At 33.9% G+C, this 20,667-nt stretch overlaps 3 protein-coding genes across 3 annotated transcripts; 1 reads left to right on the forward strand and 2 right to left on the reverse strand.

Annotated features, from left to right (window-relative positions):
• Positions 1 to 176: 176 nt before the first annotated feature.
• Positions 177 to 4,588, reverse strand: LOC125867289 (patatin-like protein 6). The gene is made up of 2 exons (XM_049547726.1): positions 3,078 to 4,588; positions 177 to 595 (listed from the first exon to the last, which is right to left on the reverse strand). The coding sequence occupies exons 1-2, from the start codon at positions 4,203 to 4,205 to the stop codon at positions 323 to 325; spliced, it is 1,401 nt and encodes a 466-aa protein (XP_049403683.1). The 5' UTR covers positions 4,206 to 4,588; the 3' UTR covers positions 177 to 322.
• Positions 4,589 to 7,653: 3,065 nt separating this feature from the next.
• LOC125867300 (V-type proton ATPase subunit G 2) lies at positions 7,654 to 14,136 on the reverse strand. Its single transcript, XM_049547741.1, has 4 exons — positions 14,000 to 14,136; positions 9,542 to 9,655; positions 8,758 to 8,858; positions 7,654 to 8,079 (listed from the first exon to the last, which is right to left on the reverse strand). Exons 2-4 carry the CDS (start codon positions 9,636 to 9,638, stop codon positions 7,936 to 7,938), a joined length of 342 nt encoding a protein of 113 aa, XP_049403698.1. The 5' UTR covers positions 9,639 to 9,655; positions 14,000 to 14,136; the 3' UTR covers positions 7,654 to 7,935.
• Positions 14,137 to 15,349: 1,213 nt separating this feature from the next.
• On the forward strand, positions 15,350 to 20,344 carry LOC125867286 (protein MAIN-LIKE 2). The gene is made up of 6 exons (XM_049547723.1): positions 15,350 to 15,619; positions 17,886 to 18,000; positions 18,105 to 18,749; positions 18,899 to 19,066; positions 19,153 to 19,542; positions 19,668 to 20,344. The coding sequence occupies exons 2-6, from the start codon at positions 17,905 to 17,907 to the stop codon at positions 20,277 to 20,279; spliced, it is 1,911 nt and encodes a 636-aa protein (XP_049403680.1). The 5' UTR covers positions 15,350 to 15,619; positions 17,886 to 17,904; the 3' UTR covers positions 20,280 to 20,344.
• Positions 20,345 to 20,667: the final 323 nt, after the last annotated feature.

Genomic DNA, 20,667 nt, shown 5'->3' on the forward strand with positions numbered 1-20,667 from the left:
CTACCATACATGTTATGGGATCCGTAAAACCCCACTATATAGATATAAATAATCTATCTTAATCCATTAATCTAAACTTAACATCTTGAAGTCGCCTCTGCCGGATGTATGCGTACACATCATGTGTTTAAACCATAATCCTTCGGGCAACACCACTACTTCTTTGTCGAAATGGAAGCGACTTCATATAAATATGTATATTTATATAAAATTTTACTAAAATTTATATAGTACAAGTTGATGGCAGTGGACAAATCATACAAAATGGGAAAGATGGGATAAAAAGAAAACTTACCAAATCTTTCTTTTTTGATCTTTTCATTTATTTTTCTTGATTTGTGAGGTGTTGCTTAAATGCAACAGTGGGAGCTATCCTGCAACTCCTCCTCTGATGCTCTTGTACAAGTTCTCCAGCAAACCAATCAAGTTTCTGGAAATTGCTTTGTTCTGCAATTTTCTTACCACCAAATAGCAGGGACTCTACATTTTTCTGTTTCAGCATTTCATCTGCAATTCCCACAAGCTTTTTCACATTGTTAGGACTTGGATCAGCATCTATGTTCACCCCACAACGATCGAAGCTCGATCCATTAGCCTGCATTCGAGAAGAAGAGCTTAACTTTTATATACTGACTGCGTAAAGAAATAATTTACTATTAAATTGTCTAAACGATAACAAATAAATGTTCATAAAGAAGTGAGATTAGTAATCTGACATCAAGTTATAAGTTAAATTTCAAGGAATATAGAGGAATTGTTGAAGTTTAGAGGGAGCATTAATCATCTACTGTACTAAGAAATCATACAGAGAAACTTGTATGATGACAAGTTATTCTACTTTGCATGTTAATATAAACTTAGTAAACAAAAAGCTATGGTTTCTCTTTTTTATTTTTCATGCGGCATCTGGTACTCGTATTTAGGTCCAACAAATCCTTATTTGTGACGAATAAGGCTCATTGAAGGAGAAGCGTTCCCTACCAGAATTTTTTCCCTACCAAAGCTCAAAATTAAAATTCCAATTAAAATAAATAGAATCTATCCGTCCCACTACAACCTTAGTCAAATGGTTAGCAAAGTACAAAAAACATATATTCCATATTTGAATTTGTTTAAGTTATCCCATTATTCTTCTGAATCATCCTCCACTAGAGATTATTATATGTCATCAAGTCAATTATCATACCTTTATGCATATAATATTCTCTAGTGGATATCCCATTGGTCAATCTCTTACCTCACAAAGTAACCAAGAGTACTTTTTTACATCCACTACACAATATATATTATTATATATATATATATAGTTAACTTGTAAGAATCATTATCTTTTAAAGTCTTCCTTAATAAGTAATCTGTAAATGGTAAAAAACCCACGCTGAATAGCAATAAATTAACAGTCTCAAGGATAAGAAAATGGTGGAAGAAGCTCCTTCAAATATGAGATTTGTAATAATAAGGCATGTCAATTACTATAACAGGTAAAAGTGACTCGAGCAATATAAAAATTTCTTTACTAAAGTCTATCCTTCAACCCCTTGCTTTCGCTGGCAAGGGGTTTCGAACTTGAGACCTCCAACATGGAAGTCCCAAGCCCAAGCCATTGGCCCGAAGGGTCTAAAGTCCATCCTTCTATAGACCACAATGTAAATTTTTACACTATCAAATAACCTAAAAGATAATTATAGGTAACTATTCATAATAACTAATAAATGGATTAATCACCCGAAAATTAGATAAGTCACATACTATAAGTTTAAAAATATATCAATAGCGTGAAAATACTTTAAATTGTCAATATATATGAGTCAAATATGACTAATTAAATTTTGCTAGATTATTTTTGTCCATTATTTTTTCAAGTTTTTGATGAATAATGTTGTCTGATATCTATGATGGTGAAAATAGCAAATAACTTTGGGATTAATCGAGGTACGAGCAAGTTGACGGTAACACCACATTTTTAAAAGAAGAACTGTTAGATGATGATGAATGGTCATCATGCCCAGCTAAATATGGTAAACCACAGCTGTGAACATTTAATGTACTAAATTGGCAGAGAGTGCCACATTGATGATTCTGCAACTGGCAACCATCAGATATTATCCACTTCTGCCAGTTAGACATCAGAAAAGGACTACTCTTTATTATATTCCCAGGTGGGAAAAATTCAATCTTTTATCATTATTACTACTACATTATCTACTTTATTAACATTCACATTTTCCTATTTTCAATCAAGATATCAGTCTATACCCTTTATCCAGTTGTTTGGCAATGACAACATTGTTTCTAGTAGAGACACGTTCATTACAAAAATTCCCTTAGTTGGTAGTGACAACTATGATTTTTCTAATTATGTATAAAGATTCAAGAATTAAAGTCATAAAGTGTATGTATACATTAGGTTGACTCAGAAATAATTCAAAATTTTAACGTATGAAAAATTAAACTTAAACGTGTAGTTTCTCACTTCTAATACTTCTTTCTACTCCCTCCGTCCCTATTTACTTGTCTATATTTCCTTTTTTAGTTGTCCCTATTTAGNATTTTGTTCCAGTTACGATATTATTTCGTGATTATCACTGTTGTTATTTTTCTGAATGCTTTATATTGCTTTCTTTATTAATTAATATATTTATTGAGTATTTGCTACACTTAACTGAAAGTCTTTTGAAAATAATTTCTCTATTTCTACGAAGTATTCTACGCTCTCCAAACTACACTTGTGAAATTTAATATGTTATTGAATTCGAAATTTCTGACTCTATAGTTCATTCATTTCTTTAGATTTCAAACATATTGTTTGTACTTATCTAGTTTGTTTATAACACATATATAGTTTATGAGCCAAAACCTACTCGTTATACTATAAATTCGTCCGATAGACATGAGAAATCACCTAACTTTTACTTTTTTAAAATTGAAATTCAAACAATATATTTACCTAACTATGTCACATATTAGATGATTTAGATAAACTTCTATAATCTGCGTAATATATAGTTTATTTTAATTTGGGCCTACTAATTTTTGTAACGGTGATATAAATATCGAGTGCAGATAAATGTATTTACCTGAATGCGGACGTAGTTACTACTCCGACATTGCCCAAACGCCATGGCGACGGAGTGATCCACCATATCAGCGGCTCCATCGCCGGAGATTCGGGCCATTGGCTTAGCCCAGTCCTTAGCCTTCCATTTTTTGACATGTTCATATTGGAAGCTTCCTTCTAGAAGCTGCCCTGTTCCAAGTGAAAGGACCAAAATGTCCTCAACACCTCTAACGAAAGGAAATTCCTGTTTGTTATGAAGAACGTGAGTAATCGCGGCGGCCGTCGGGTTGCTCATAGCTAAACCGCCGTCAACCGCCACGCACCCGGTTTTTCCATCGACGGATTTCATACAAACTGGTTCGAAGAGTCCCGGTTCAGCTGATGTAGCTCGGCAAACTTCCCATAACCGGAAATCAAAGCTTTCCGACTCGAAAGCATCAGCTCGGGAGAACAAAAACGGCGCCGTACTTGAAAGGTCATAACAGGGGATTAAAACCGGTTTAAGAGTATCCTTTAACGTAAGGCTTCGACCGGTTTTTTTATCCATAAATGCTTCTTTCATCACTTTCTCTAAACCGGAAGTATCTGAACAGGTTACGCCGCCTCGGAAAACTCGCCGGAGAAAACCATTTCCGGCAGAACTTGACCCTTTTGAAGGATAAATTCTTCTACCTTGTTCCTCTAGAAGCTTCCATGTATCTTCAGCTTGGAAAACAGGACGGTTTTGATCCTTCGTTGAAAATAACATCGCCGTGAAAATTCCTCCGACGCCGGAACCAACAGCAACGTCGAAATAATCGGCGATTCTAGCTTCTGGATTCCCCGATTTAACCTTCAACGCTTGTTCCAAATACGCTAAAGCTTTACCTGATAATATATTTCGCATTCCACCACCATCAATGCTGAGGATACATATTTTTCCTCGTTGATTCTTAATCGCCTGAATATTCTCCGTCGCTGATGTGGTTAAAACGCCGTCGTTTTTGTTATCTTCAACCGGAGACGGCAGATTTTTAGGTACCCAAAGCTTTTGATCATCGTAACCAAATAAGAATTTGCTTTCTAGAATAGAGAAAATCTCGTAACTTAGCTTATCTGTATCAATGCTCGGTTCTAATCGCATATCTGATATAGCATTAGACTCCATTTCTGAACAAATCCAATTCAAAAAAACTCCAAAATTTCAAAAGACCCTTTATTGGAATCACCTAATTTCTCCCAAATCCTTAATACCCATCTGTTGATTTTCCCAAAACAAACAGCTGAAAAAATTCAACCTTCAACCCATATAAGGTTATTTTAGCTACACAAGCGTGAAGACAGTTTTTTCAATCTCCTTTTACCTCAGAGATGCTTCAAAATTGATTTGAAATGTGATTTTGGGGAAGGAATTTGATCAATATATATGTTTGTTGGTAGGTATATCTCTTTTCCCTCACACTCTGTATGTATATGTATATACACACAAAGGGAGGAGTATATAGGGAAGAAGAAAGTTATGCAGAGAAGACAAAAAGGAGGAGGGGAGAGGAGGAGGCAACAAGTTGAGCACTTATTTGACAGTTTTGGTTATCTTAAAAGTTTTTGTTTTTTTAGAATTGGACATTTTTTTATCTCATTCAATATTGATAAAGGTGATTTTTTTTTGTTAGAGTCACGTAACTGGAGACGATGAGGATAAAAAATTACCGTCCTTAAATCCTAGAAATCGTAACATTAAAAGTTTAAAACTCTATCAAATATTAGAAAATAGGTAAAAAAAAAATTATGCTCCATTAAGCTGGAACCCAACATTTTTTATTTCAATATTATATTTATTTAAAAATCTACTTTAATATATGTAAACTCTTTAGTTTGAAACTTAGTAACTTAAAAATCTAGAATTCATAACTCATGACCTTCAAATTACCGAGCTTTGCCTCCAAATATGTTTATATTGAATCCTATTTATTTTCAAAGTTCTACCACTCAAAGATTTTTAAATATTGAATGAAAACAAAAAAAAAATATTACTAACTTTATAAATTTAGAAGACTTAAATTGCTCAATAATATACGTATATGACTGACTATTTATGATTATTTTACTTAGTAAGTTAAAGCAAAATCTTCGTCCAATTTTCTATCTTTACAATATAGAGGTACATATATTTATAAATTACATTGTGCTTATATTCTTTTTAGGTTATATATTCGTAAATTACATTGTGCTCATATTCTTTTTAGGTTGGGAACCTTGAGTTTATCAAAAATGTCTTTACCTGCAAAGCTATAAATAAAATATGCTTACATTTTTATTTGTTTAAATTTTATTTGTGATATTACATTAAATATATTATTATCAAATTAAATTGAATACATCGTTATTGCGGCAATAATCAAAGAATGGATTCCTCATAAATCTTTAGTACCGATATTAATGGTGAATCCCAAACTTATAAGTTAGAATCCTACCAAAGCAATAAGCATAATAAATGCCATATTGCTTTTTATTAGAAAACTTCTTGTTATATACTTCAAAATAAAAAGCTTGCAGAAAGGTGTGAGAGAATTTGTTCTGTCATTAAAATCCCAATAGTTGATCAAATATATTGTGGGCCAATGTTAATGTCGTTGCCGTTTATTTTATTTTTTTCTATTTTAATGAATAAAGAAGATTTTATATTTTGATATATTTAATTTTTGTCGGCAAGTTATGCATACGCACTAATTATTGCACAATTTGCAATGTCAAAAGTTATTTCCTTTTGCAAGAGAAGAAAAAAGAAACTATTTCCTCCTTTCATAGTTGTTATACTTGTTAGCATGTAATTGATCTAAATCTTAAAAAGTGAGTAGATAATATGAACCAATTATTTCATTATGATAGGAACTGATAAAAAATAAGGCATACTTTTATGTAATTCAAGATTTGAGAATAAAATCAATTTTAATTAAAAAAAAATATGAATACGAATCTTACTTAGTCGACTCTTGAAACTGTTATAAAAAATTGTATGAGAAAGAACAAATAAAAAAGAAAAAATCTTATAAGCGGTTAAGAAACTCGTGTATCAAGCATGGTAGCCTAACTAAAGAAGTGAAATCAGAACTTAAAAAATCGAATAGAACAATATACACAAAAGCAAATCCCTTTATTTAGTAAGAACCTAAGGAATTTATCATTTCTATCAGATAAACTACTCAAGAATTTTTTTATTTTATGTATCAAAATTGGATCTGAATAAAGAAAAAATAGTAGATGGGATTATCGAAATCTTGTTTTGTCTTTACTGGGAACTTGAGTGAGAATAAATTTTTTTGAATTATCAGAGTTTGAAAATGGACTCTTTTCCATATTTGGTGTACCTACTTGGATAGAATGAAAGGGAACTTTCACGTCCAAAACGTGAAGAGTCTCATGCAACTAAAGCACTAAGACCTCTAATGTGATTTGATTGCTTAACACTTCCATAATCAAATTTTAATTATACTTCCTCTCGATCCAATAATAATTGTTCATTATTGACTTGACACAAAAATTAAGAAGCCGTTAATAATAGAGGTAATTTTACCAAATTACCCTTATTAAATATAAGTCATTTAAATGTTGAAAAATGAATAGTATTCAATAGCAAGGATAAAATAAACACAACATTGTAAATTATTCATTGATTTTATAAACTGATCAAGTATTGTTGGACATCCCAAAATAGTTGAGTGGACAAGTAAAGATGGACAAACGGAGTATTTATTATGACTAGTTTTGTTCTCACACCCCATGAAGAAATTTGGTTCTTAATTGACATTTTGTCTTGCAATAATTGTATCCATCCAAATCGATTTGCTTAAAAAACAATAATTATGTTGGGTGTGGTATTGGTGGGTGTTTCAACAATTTCTACTTTACAAATTGATGTCCCTATAACCTAATAACAAGAATTTTGACAATGGTGTTTTCTTTTGTGGTGTCTAGACCAGCTTTCGCACGTCTTCTACGAGATACGTGTCACTTCACCACGTAACACTTTATCCATCAAAGATAGGACGAATGGGGAAAAAATCGCTAAATATTGCTTTATATACCGTCAATGTTGTAATGAGATAAAATCCCTACATCCTTGTTCAAATATCTCGAGTTCAAGTCTTAAATACGAAGAAAAAAAATCCTGATCTAAGCATTTTTCCCCTTTAATTAGAGTTACACAACACAAATATGTATTAGCTGGCCCGTTGTGGATATCTGACACTGGTGAGAAATAAAGAAAATGCTTTCTTCACACTACTATTTGTCGTTTTTATATATTGTAGGTTGACGTATTAAATAACTAAAAATTACTCACCCATCTACTTTTAACAAAAACTTGTAACTTCCGATCTCTTTTCAACTATAAGCAGTATAATAGTTAAAGGAGAATGAGTCAAGATTGTAAGAAGATAAATGCAACAACAAGAACAACATACCCAGCGAAATCCCATAAGTGAGATCCGGAGAGGATAGAGTAACGCAGACCTTGGGAGGTGCAAAGGCTGTTTCTGATAAATCCTCGGCCCAAGGAAAAACAACAAATGCAAATTACTAAATCAATTATTTATTCCAAAGTAGGAATACATCACTTCAGGAAAACTTTATGCATGACACGTATTTCATTCATTTGTTTAACGTAAACACACATCGTGTGGGTAAGTTAATATCCAAAATTTGTCTTCATAGAACATCAGTATATGGTTACTTTTATTCAACTAGGGTCAAAATGACCAATAGTGATAAATAAATATACAGCACAAATGGAGAACAACCATTAAACTGGTGTAGCAAGAAAATGAGAATTAGGGAGAATCAAGAATCAGCAGAAAATGACCATAAAACTGACCCTGGTAAGCATTCAGAGATGAATCTTAGTTCTTTACTGTGGTTACCTGCCTCAGAAGCATCTGGACAACATCGTTGGAGATGCTTTCAGATTCTGCTTTCAAGTGTTGGATCTTTGCAAACGTTTCTTGATCAAGACGTTTGACATTAGCACCCGAATCACCACTAGTCTGTAGACAATATAAATATTAACGAGCATACTTAATCAAGGGTAAAGTAAATTGAATAACCGATTACTTTCCTAACACATCTACACACACACGAAAAAGGAAGTAGATATAAGAAATAAATGACGATTATACTTTTAGTCAGCATCCTTTATGGTGTATTTATAAGAGCATTATTAGACTGACCAAGAATTCTGATCACCGTCGGGAAATAGACTACAGCAGAAAACGTAATCATGTTCTAAAGGTCTAATAGGAGAACACACACAATATGGGCCCTGATCAAGAATGCAGCCACTAGATTTGGTCTTAAATGTTCATTTTTTAAATAAAAATATTCGAGTTCATATAAATCCCCACAAACATACAGGTAAGCTCTGCGTATACCCTAGCCTCCCCATACTCCACTTGTGGGACCACACTAGGTATGTTGTTATTTGAGTTCATATAAATGAATGCAACTCAGCCTGTGTAAGCTTTCTCACACTGGCAGTCTGCAGTCCCAAGCCAAGATGAAGAGGAGGGTTGTGGTCGGTTTGACAACCAGTGTAAAACTAGACAATTTTATGAAGAAATAGCCAATTTCAAATTGCTTGGATTTGACGAGCAGTTGCTGTTGTTATGGTATTACAGACACATGAAAATTGGTTTCTTTCCCAAAAACTGTTTGTTTCTTATTACCTGTTCAAGTTTCCTCTGGAACTCGGCCTCCATGAATGCACGAAATTCAGCTATCTCCTTCTCAGCTTCATCCTTTGCCTGTTTCAATCTAGCCTGTTTTGCTGCACTTGAAACCAAGTCAGGATTCAGAACTTGCTTATACAACTGATCAATTTCAATCCCGGTGCCATGAAATACAATAGCCACACAGCTCATATTATTAGTTAAGACATGGGGAAGAACAGGTATAAAGTTATGAGCTTTTGGCTGCAGTAGTTATTACTCTTTGCGTGTGACATCCAAAATGCATATTGAATGGTTATGTTGTAGTTGGATCAAAATAACAAGTACGGTGTTGAGAAAGGGAAGTTTATGTAAAACAATAAGGCAGAGTGGTGAATTGGTAGGAACTAGGAAGAACCATCCAGATTACTACTTATTCAGTGCACATCAGAGATGAGAATCATCTAGTATTCCCCTTATATTGGAACTGAGCTGGTTAAGACTGAAAACAAACTCTCAATGCCCACATTAGAAATGCAATTTGTGTATGTCAAGTGATACTAACCAAAATGTGATCTTATGGGAATCTACCATGCACACTAGTAACACACGAAAGAAAAAGTTGAACTGCAATGGAAATAAAAGTTATTACGTGGAAGGAGAAAATTCTAGCAATGGACCCATGACTTGAAAATAGTACATGTATGTTGCCGGAGTTCCCTGATCGTTGCATTGGTGAAACTAACAGAAATTCAATTCAAAGATCAGAAAACTGGAGGCATAAAAAAGGGAAATCAATTACCACTCCTGGCAGCATTGACAATGTGTTGAGCTTCTTGCTCTGCACCTAAAAGTTGTTGAATTCCATTTTGGTTGCCCCTGTTGGATTCCATACTCATCTGATACACTTATAAAACTACAACAAAGAAGAAAATGTGTCTTAAAGAAATTGATAATATTTGAGAAGCACAACAAACAATTATTCAGCAGAATGTGAGCATGCTGTGAAACTATGCTAAAAAGAACAGCCATGACGGCTTTTATGCAAAACTTATCGCCTTTGGAAAGACCAAAATAAGTATTACGACAAAAGAAAAAACACAAGCAGTTCATTTACAGCATGGTTCAATTTAAGGACCAGATTTGTACTAGGATCTTTGTATCGTGTGTAGTCCAGGTTGTAAATTTATAGGCCGAACTTCGAACTACCCAACATTTTAGGCTAAACGGAGATGGATTGCAAGTGGGACAGGGAGAACACATGTACTTCACATGTTGCCACATTTTGATACTAATTCTATGGCAGCAAAATGCCAGGATGTCCTTGTAATAGCTTTGGTGGTCATTGCAATTTCAGGTATCCTATAGTTTATTAACTAAAGATCCCAATCTATTGTGATAGCCTGGTCTAGAATGAAAAATATCCCAGGTCAAATACTTATGAGCTCTGAACTTGGTAGATTGTTGAAGTAATGGACGCCTCACTATTAGCTTTGAGCTGATGGAGAAAAAAAGATTCTTGGCTCAATGATAAATAAGCAAGCAAGCTATTCCTTCAACTTTTAACTAAATGGAAATTTAAGTTAAACATCAGGATGAAACAGGTTACAATAAATTCAATCAGCAAACAGGAGAGTGATATTTAATCAGGAAAGACTGGATCAAACAGCTATGCTCCAACAATTCTCCTCCCAAAATACAAAATCTTTTACTCAATCAACAATTTCTCTAGTTAAAAGTGAGGAAATTCTTCTACTTTTGTTTCCTTCCTTTCTTCTTTGGTCTCCTTCATCTACTTTTGGTCCAAGTCAAACTGCACAAGTTACTCTTCCTAGAATTGCTCTATAGAAATAGTAGATCCATCAACACAAAGATATCATTATCAACAAATCAAGCAGCTAAGCTGAAGCATTTTGGCAGAAGCAAGCACCTAAATGTCAATTTCAAATTAGTTACAATTAACTACATGAATCCTCTGGATCCATTCCACTTTAATCGCAATTCTAACAATCAAGGTCAACCAACTACAAACCTTCTATCACTCATTATTGTTTTTGAATCTCACATAGAACTCAAATTATTTTGCAGAAACAAATAGTTGATTATGACTAAAGTGGAATAACAAATTCAAACCCCAGATTTTCAACCATCCCCTACTTCTTCCCAATCCCAAACTCATAAAAAGGATATCCCAGACAAGTTCCTCTTCCTAGAATCTCTCTATAGAAATAATAGATCCATCAACACAATATATCATTATCAACAATTCACGCAGCTCTAACACTGAAGCATTTTTTCCCAGAAACAATCAATCAATTACCTAAACCTCAACTCCAAACTAGTTAGAATTAACTACATCCTGCTTTAATCACAATTCCAAACATTTTTACACTGGTGATTCAAGGTCAAACCAACTGCAAAACTTGTATAACTCACCAATGTTAGAAAATCTCACGTAGACCCCAATATTTTTTGCAGAAACCAATAGAGTTGATTATATCTAAAGCAGAGTAACAAATTCAAACCAGATCCATCAAATACAATATATCCTTATCAACAATTTAATCAGCTCTAAAACCAAACCATTTTTCCAGAAACAATCGATTAATCACCTAAACAACAACTCCAAACTAGTTACAATCAACTACATTCTGCTTTAATCACAATTCTGAATAATTTAACACTTAGAGTTCATAGTCAACCAAATGCAATACTCATTATTGTTTGCGGAGCACACATAGATCTCAAATCATCTTGCAGAAACCAAATACACTAGTTGATTATATCTAAAGCGGAGTAACAAATTCAAACCAGATCCATCAAAACAACATATCCTTATCAACAATTCAATTAGCTCTAAACCGAACAATTTTTCCACAAACAAGTCAATCAATCACCTAAACCTTAACTCCAAACTAGTTAAAATCAACTACATTACGCTTTAATCACAATTCCAAATACTTTACACTGGCGATTCAAGGTCAAACTAACTGCAAAACTTTCTATAACTCATTATTTATTAGCTAATCTCACGTAGACCTCAAATCATTTTGCAGAAACAAATAGTTGATTATATCTAAATCGGAGTAACAAATTCAAACCAGATACATCAAAACAACATATCCATATCAATAATTCAATCAACTCTAAAACTGAAGAATATTTTCCAGAAACAATCAATCAATCACCTAAAGCTCAACTCTAAACTAGTTAGAATCAACTACATTCCGCTTTAATCACAATTCTGAATACTTTCACACTGACGATTCAAGGTCAAACCAACAGCAAAACCTTCTATAACTCATTATTGTTTGTAAATTTCACCATAGACCTCAAAGAATTTTGCAGAAACAAATAGTAGATTATATCTAAATCGGAGTAACGAATTCAAGCCAGACCCATCAAAACAACATATCCTTATCAACAATTCAATCAGCTCTAAAACCGAAGCATATTTTCCAGAAATTATCAATCAATCACGTAAAGCTCAACTCTAAATTAGTTAGAATCAGCTGCATTCCGATTTAATCACAATTCCGAATATTTTCACACTGGCGATTCAAGGTCAAACTAACTGCAAAACCTTCTATAACTCATTATTGTTTGTGAATTTCACCATAGACCTCAAAGAATTTTGCAGAAACAAATAGTTGATTATATCTAAATCGGAGTAACAAATTCAAGCCAGACCCATCAAAACAACAAATCCTTATCAACAATTCAATCAGCTCTAAACCCGAAGCATATTTTCCAGAAATTATCAATCAATCACCTAAAGCTCAACTCTAAATTAGTTAGAATCAGCTGCATTCCGATTTAATCACAATTCCGAATATTTTCACACTGGCGATTCAAGGTCAAACTAACTGCCAAACCTTCTATAACTCATTATTTGTTTGCGAATCTCACAGACTCAAATCATTTTGCAGAAACAAATAGTTGATTATATCTAAATTGGAGTAAACAAATTCAAACCAGATCCATCAAAACAATATATCCTAATCAATAATTCAATCAGCTCTAAATCCAAACCAATTTTCCAGAAACAAGTCGATCAATCACCTAAATCTCAACTCCAAACTAGTAAGAATCAACAACATTTCACTTTAATCGCAATTCTGACTACTTCTACTTTGGCGATTCAAGGTCAAACCAACAGCAAAATCTTCTACAACTCATTTTTGTTTGTGAATCTCACCATAGACCTCAAAGGATTTTGCAGAAACAAATAGTTGATTATATCTAAAGCAGAGTAACAAATTCAAACCAGATCCATCTAATACAATATATCCTTATCAACAATTCAATCAGCTCTTTAACAAAACCATTTTTCCAGAAACAATCAATCAATCACCTAAACAACAACTCTAAACTAGTTAGAATCAACTACATTCTGCTTTAATCACAATTCTGAATAATTTAACACTGGCAGTTCATAGTCAACAAAAATGTAAAACGTTAACTCATTATTGTTTGCGGAGCTCACATAGATCTCAAATCCTTTTGCAGAGTTCACATAGATCTCAAATCATTTTGTAGAAACCAAATAGTTGATTATATCTAAAGCAGAGTAACAAATTCAAACCAGATCCATCAAAACAATATATCCTTATCAACAATGCAATCATCTCTAAATCCAAACCAATTTCCCAGAAACAAGTATCAATCACCTAAACCTCAACTCCAAACTAGTTAGAATCAACTACATTTTTACTTTAATCACAACTTCTAAGACTTTTACACTGGCGATTGAAGGTCAAACCAACTGCAAAACATTCTATAACTCATCATTGTTTGTAAATCTCACATAGACCTCAAATCATTTTGCAGAAACCAAATAGTTGATTATATCTAGAGCGGAGTAAACAAATTCAAACCAGATCCATCAAAACAATATATCCTTATCAACAATTCACTCGGCTCTAAAACCGAAGCAATTTTTCCAGAAGCAAGTCAATCAATCACCTAAACGCATAAACCTCAACTCCAAACTAGTTAGAATCAACTACATTCCGCTTTAATCACAATTCTGAATACTTTCACACTGACGATTCAAGTCGAACCAACTCCAAAACCTTCTATAACTCATTATTTGCTTGTGAATCTCACTTAAACCTCAAATTATTCAACAGAAACAAAAATGTACTACAAATTCAGAAGAATCACATGTCAAAATTAGTCAAGAACAATCATCTGATCCAGATCTAATCAATTCAAGCAGAAATCAGCATATTTTGATCGGAAAAAAACTCAATAATACCTGTAGAAACTGAGTTTCGTAATTGGTGCAGCGAAACTTTGAAAGCTTTTTTTTCTCTATTGAAAGAGTTGGGACTATGAGGAGACTCTAAACTTGAAGCCTTTTTATACTTGTCACGTTCTCTCTTCCGTTTTTTTTTTTTAAAAAAAAAAATAGAACAAGGAAATTCTATGTGAACAAAAAAAAAAAAGTATGTCATGTAAAAATAGGCATTTTTAATTTTTTGAAGTACCACCAAAATGATAGTAATAATAATAGCTTATTATGGAGAAGTATGAAATTTGATAACTTGACATACAAATGTTATTTTAACTTATAACATAGATGATATAAATGATACCTGATAAATCATTAAAGGTTATGGTTTGATAATAATACTTATCAACGTTCAATTAGAGGTGTTGATTTTAGTTGATGAATTAAAAGAATTGAAATGGATTTAGTCAATAATTGAATGTATTTGATTGAATTGAACTAGATAAATAATGTGACATTATGTCACAAGTTCAACACGTCTTATATTTATTAAAATTTATTATCGAGGCAACAATAGCTAGGAACTTACTAATGCATTAAAAACTTTAAAGAGTCGTTTGATGTGAGGTGTAAGGTATAAATTCGGATAAAATGTAGAATTATTTTATCCTATATTTGGTTGGAGATATAAGGTAGTCCTGAGATTATCTGTCTCACCATTTATATCATAAGGATAATATAAGTTATCTCACCATTTATAATAGTGATGATATAAGTAACTCATATGTATGATAGAATAATTTATCTGGAAATAATTAATTTAGAAATAATTTGTTCCCAACCAAACGACCTCTTAGATTTATTATACAAGAATTATTAAAAAAAATAATCTATATTATTCTAAAACTACTCTCTTGCATCATTATTTATTAAAATAAATTNTGGTTGGAGATATAAGGTAGTCCTGAGATTATCTGTCTCACCATTTATATCATAATGATAATATAAGTTATCTCACCATTTATAATAGTAATGATATAAGTTAACTCATCTGTATAATAGAATAATTTATCTGGAAATAATTAATTTAGAAATAACTTGTTCCCAACCAAACGACCTCTTAGATTTATTATACAAGAATTATTAAAAAAAAATCTATATTATTCTAAAACTACTCTCTTGCATCATTATTTATTAAAATAAATTCACCTTCTTCCTTTTTTCAAATTCAATGAAAATTTTATTGGAGAAAAGTTTTTTTTTTTNTCATTTTTCCTTTTTTTCCCTATTCCAAACAAATGTTTTTATATTGTATGTACATCCAAACAAAACCTTATCGACGCTTTGTTAAATTTCCCAATTTGCTATAAGCCTTAAAAAATCTTAAAGCAAACCCTACGACACCGTATTCGTCAGTCTCCCTAATTGTCCCCGCCGATTCCCAAAACTCCACCGCCGACCACCGCACCTTTTTTCTCTCCGTCGTTCTTCCGTCGATCTCTTTTCCGGCGATCTTCTTCTCCGTTCACCATTCATCTCTATCTCAATCGCTCCATATATACACACAAATACATACATATATATGTTATCTCTCTATGGGTGTCTGATACCATTGCCCATTTCCTTGACTTGCTGTTTTTGCTGGTACATTTCTCTCTCTGTATATTTTTTTGTCTATTAAGATTTTTGGGTTTTTTACTTAGGAATTTAGTCACTGTAATTAGATTTAATTTGGGTAATCTGTGTCTATAAGTTCTTTTTTTACAATTTTTTCATCATTTAGGAGAAGTTTATTTTCCAAATAATGCTACAGTATCATTTTTTAAAAATGTAGTGATTAATATATAATTAACTCTAACTAGTTTGGGACTGAGCAATAGTTGATTGATTACAAAAACAACAACATACCAGTGTAATCCGACAAGTGGGGTATGGGGAGGGTGGAGTGAACGCATACCTTACTCTTATCTCGTAGAGGTAGAGAATTTGTTTTAGAAAGATCCTCAGCTAAAGTTCAGCAGATCATATTAATTGTGAAGAAAGAAATACAGCAGTGGAGAAAACAGGTCGATTAATTACGGAAGGCAGTACAAAGCATCTAGAATAGGAACTGTAATGGCAACAAAATAATGTGGCAATTGAATCGCAAAAGACTACCACAATAGTTGATTGATTGATAGGTAATTATCATAGTTCGAAGATGATTTATAAGGTTGATCTTAACTGCTTAGAACTGTTGCAGTAGATGATTGATTGATTTAGAGATATCATTCTAATTTGAGGGCACTGGCTAGCACTAGTACTTTAGTAGTTTGTACATTGTATTAGAATAATGCTGGGTATGTACTTTACAAATTAGGTAAGTTGTGATATAAGTTAAAACATATGTAAGTAAGGATGGAAAATTTAATCATCAGGAGACTGTTATAGCATCATCGTGTGTATTAGTATTGGACTTCTGATAGAAAACAAAGTCTGGTTTAAGTGCAAACAACTTAGCACTCTGCATTGACAATTTGCACCGGTAACTCAAAGATTAACCAGTGAACCCACGCTTAGAGAATCATGTAGGAAATGTTTTTGCATTCAAGGGTTTGCCTATTGGTCAATGAAGTGGATTGAGAACCACGAGGTATCAGGTTTAAACCCCAGCAGAGGTGAAAATACTATATGAATTTTACCCATTTGTTCAAGCCTTGGTGGAAAGACTACCAGTACTAGTGGGAGGTAGCATGTACCTATGGAATTAGTCAAGGTGCTCACAAGCTACCCAGACGATTTGGTAAGGTAGGAAAATGCTAGTAAAAAAAAAGTAAAAACTTGATATTCATGTGCAAATAAGATGAAGTAACTTTTACACTTTTGAAAATTCATGTGGAGATAGCGAAGAATAGAATACGAAGGAACTATGGAAGAAAGGTATCATAAGATGACACTAACTAGTGGGTATTAAGGCTGTTATATCATGTGTAGAGTTTAGCATGAATCTTCTTGGTCCTATCTGTGATTGTTTGGCATTGCAGTATAGATTTGTGGTTCTGAGAATTCCTAAATCATCCTAGTTTTTCCTAAAAGTTGAATTATCAAGTAATGAAATGAGACAGACCCAAATGGAGTGGAATGGATATAGAGGAGTCACATAGCTGACTGCATCTAGTTTTGGGTTGAGGCCAGTGTAATAAAAGCCATTGTTTTGTTGCTTAAAGCAATCAAGCTATGCAAAGTGAGGGGTTATCGTTTCATGTGGGTGAAACTTTGTGATTAAGAGAATTTTGTGCTTCAAAGTTCAAACATTAACGCCACAAAGTTATCCAGAAGAAAAGTGGTGGTTTCTTGACGCTCAACTTCAAGGAGTCGGATTAATATTGAGATTGATGTATATTTATTGCTAAAATTAGTTATTTTGATTATTATACTACTAAATCCATGTATGTTTGGCTTTTAAATTTCTGTGAATTATGCACTTCACTTCTCGTTTTTTGCTTCAAACCCCACAAACCTAGTTGCTTTGGTTGTGCTTTTCCCTTCTAGAAAACTGGTTGAGGTGTAGTTTTTTGGTGTTGTAACCTTAAAGTTATTTGGGCAGTCTTCTTTCTAGTTACCTTTAAATCATACAGTTATTTGGAATTTCCTACTCTTGGTACCTTCCCCAAAAACATAAATACTAGCAGGCAGTATCTTGTAAACAAAAGAATAAGTTAACTTTGTAATATAGAGTTTTATAATTCCTTGCTATAATGTGAGATACGTTATCTAGTAAACAAAAGAATATTAGTTAACTTTGTAATATAGAGTTGCTATAATTTTTTTCTTTTATTTGCAACTTTGTGATGCGGTTAAGGTGCATTGTATTTTTCAAATGACTCCGCAATTATATTCTTAATAGAATGTTAAGTTTTTCTTGTTTCAGAGATATGTCATAAGCAGCAATGGTGGACTACTATGCAACTAATCCTGGACCAATTGAGGATATTGTGTTGTACGATCAAGATAAACATGTATCATCTGCTGTTTGGGAGGGGCAGGTATTCACTAAGCTAAACTTCCTCCCTTTTTTTGCCAAATTGACACTTGATAGCAACTCAGTGATTTAGACAAGACTTGAATGGCTTATTTTCACTGTTGACAGGAGCGTGGTGCTCTTAGGTGCCATGAGCACACATCAAAGCTCGATCAGTGGATGCTCACAGAGAAACAGGTTGAGTTGGTTAAAATGGCTGGATTTGGCTATTTGAGAATGATACCGGCAATCAGTTTGGATAACCCACTCATATCTGCCCTAGTTGAGAGATGGAGGAGAGAAACAAACACATTCCATTTCACTGTTGGGGAAATGACTGTTACCCTTGAGGATGTCGCGTACTTGCTTGGGCTACCAGTTGATGGTGAGGCTGTTATAGGTGTGACATACACTTCATGTGAAGCAGTCTGTATCAAATTGTTGGGAAAAGCACCTGACTCCGGATATACCAGTGGTGGGATGGTGAAGCTTAGTTGGTTGAAAGAGACCTTCTCCCAGTGTCCAGAGGATGCTTCCATGGAGGATATTGCGCATTGTACACGTGCTTATCTTCTTTACCTGGTCGGTAGCACCATCTTTTCAACTACAACTGGCAATAAAGTACCTGTCATGTACCTTCCACTGTTTGAAAATTTTGATGAAGCTGGCAAGTATGCTTGGGGTGCTGCAGCATTATCCTTCTTGTACAGAGCACTCGGCAATGCTTCCCTTAGGTCCCAAAGCACAATTAGTGGCTGTTTGACATTATTACAGGTATGATGAGGCTTGGGAATTTTTGCCTTTGAAGGGTTCCATGGGGACACAATTTACTTGGCTGTCATACTTTGACAAGTAATTGAAAATATAACCGCTGAAACTCTTTATATTAAATCTGTCTTTGAGCAGTTTTTACTCTCTTGCAGTGCTGGAGTTACTACCACCTCAATGTTGGTCGACCAAAGCTTAATCATGATCCAATCCATGAGTGTTTCCCATTTGTGCTTAGGTGGAAAGGTAAACAAAGCAGTCCAACGTCAAACCGTGATGTGGCATTCTACCGAAAATCATTGGACTCTATGAAGCCATCTGATGTGAGTTAGTTTCTAGAACTTCCTTGTGTTACTTGAATCATTTATCTCTTAAAGAGCTTAAGAAAATGGAACAATTCTATGTCCAGGTTGACTGGTGTCCTTACTCAAACATTAGCCATACTGTCATACCAGAACATATATTGCGCAGCCTCATTCTAGGGAGATCAAAGACCATGTTGATATGTTATGACAAGGCAGAAAGACACCTTCCAGATCGTTGCCTACGGCAATTTGGCATGCATCAGACTGTCCCCGAAGAGGTACAGAAGTGGGAGAGGAAGAGTCGAGGAGTTGATGGTGGTGTAGATCTCTCAACAAAAATGGAATCAGAGCTTAATGAATGGTCAAATCGACATCTCTATATTGTGGAGGCAGAGGAAGATGTTGAGGAAAGTGAATACATGCAGTGGTATATGAGAATTACAAGGAAGTTGGTTGGGAGGCCTGTACCTATCTCATCTGAGTTTCAAAGAATGGTAAATTATCAGATAAATGTAACTTACGATTTTTTTCAATTTTCAGTTATCCAACACATCACCTCTCTCACTTTGTGTCGTGCCTCTGATTTTTTTCACTGTAATCTGTTTATTTGTCACTGCAGAATGCTGCACTTCGAGAGATTGCCCATATAGCAGACACCATTTCAACTCATGGGTTGGATGATCAACAGTTACAATCTGTCACAAGAATCCGATATATTACTTATGAATGCCTGAGGGATCAGATTGCAAGTACGGTAGTTGTTGCATCGAACTCACAAAGTGAAGTTGGAAAGAAAGTACGTGGAAAGGAGAGAGTAAGAAGGAAGGGGATGGGCAAACGTAAGCGTAAAGAAGAGGTAGAGCAATATTATGCCGCAGGGATACCCATGCAACATCGGATACCTGCTACAACTTTTGATGTTGATCCTTCTCATCTATATCACATCGGCAATGAGATGGATACTCCTCATTTGTGCATTACAGTAAGTGAAGATGATCATGGTCGGATATCTCATGTGGCTCATAGTGTCGATGATATTGATTTCTGTGAAGATGCTAAGGAAGTTGATGAATCACACTTCCATCATTTAGTTGGAGAACAAGATGACCATCTCTCCAGTGAAGTAGCAGAAGATAAACCTCATGCTTCAATGGATATCGTGGTTCCTCAGGTCTCCCATGAAACTAGAGAGGATGTTGCACAGCAGAACGATTACGGGGTTCTTGTTTAGACCAGTAAAGATGAAATTTATGGCTTGCTCAATTTTCAGTTCATTTGGAGATGTTTTTCTCCCCTCTGTCCTAGTTGAGGTGAAGAAAATTATGCAACAAGACTTTGAATGCACAAACAAATAGTACTTGTGAATGGTAATATTATATCTTTATTTTCTTCAACCTTTATTTTTACCTACACATCCTGCAGTTGGACTACCTACTTTTAAAAGTTTATTTGTGTTGTTTAATTAAAAAATAATTAGTCTTTGGTCCATTAGAATGGTTTGATCATGACTTCAAGATCCAGAGGATGGTGACTAAAGGTGTTAAAAGGGAATGAGTAGAGACAACTATTTTAAAATAAAGTTGTCTCAGTTGAGAGCAATAATTTTTTGTTAGAAATTT

The sequence above is a fragment of the Solanum stenotomum genome, chromosome 6 (genome assembly GCF_019186545.1).
Source record: "Solanum stenotomum isolate F172 chromosome 6, ASM1918654v1, whole genome shotgun sequence".
NCBI lineage: Eukaryota > Viridiplantae > Streptophyta > Magnoliopsida > Solanales > Solanaceae > Solanum > Solanum stenotomum.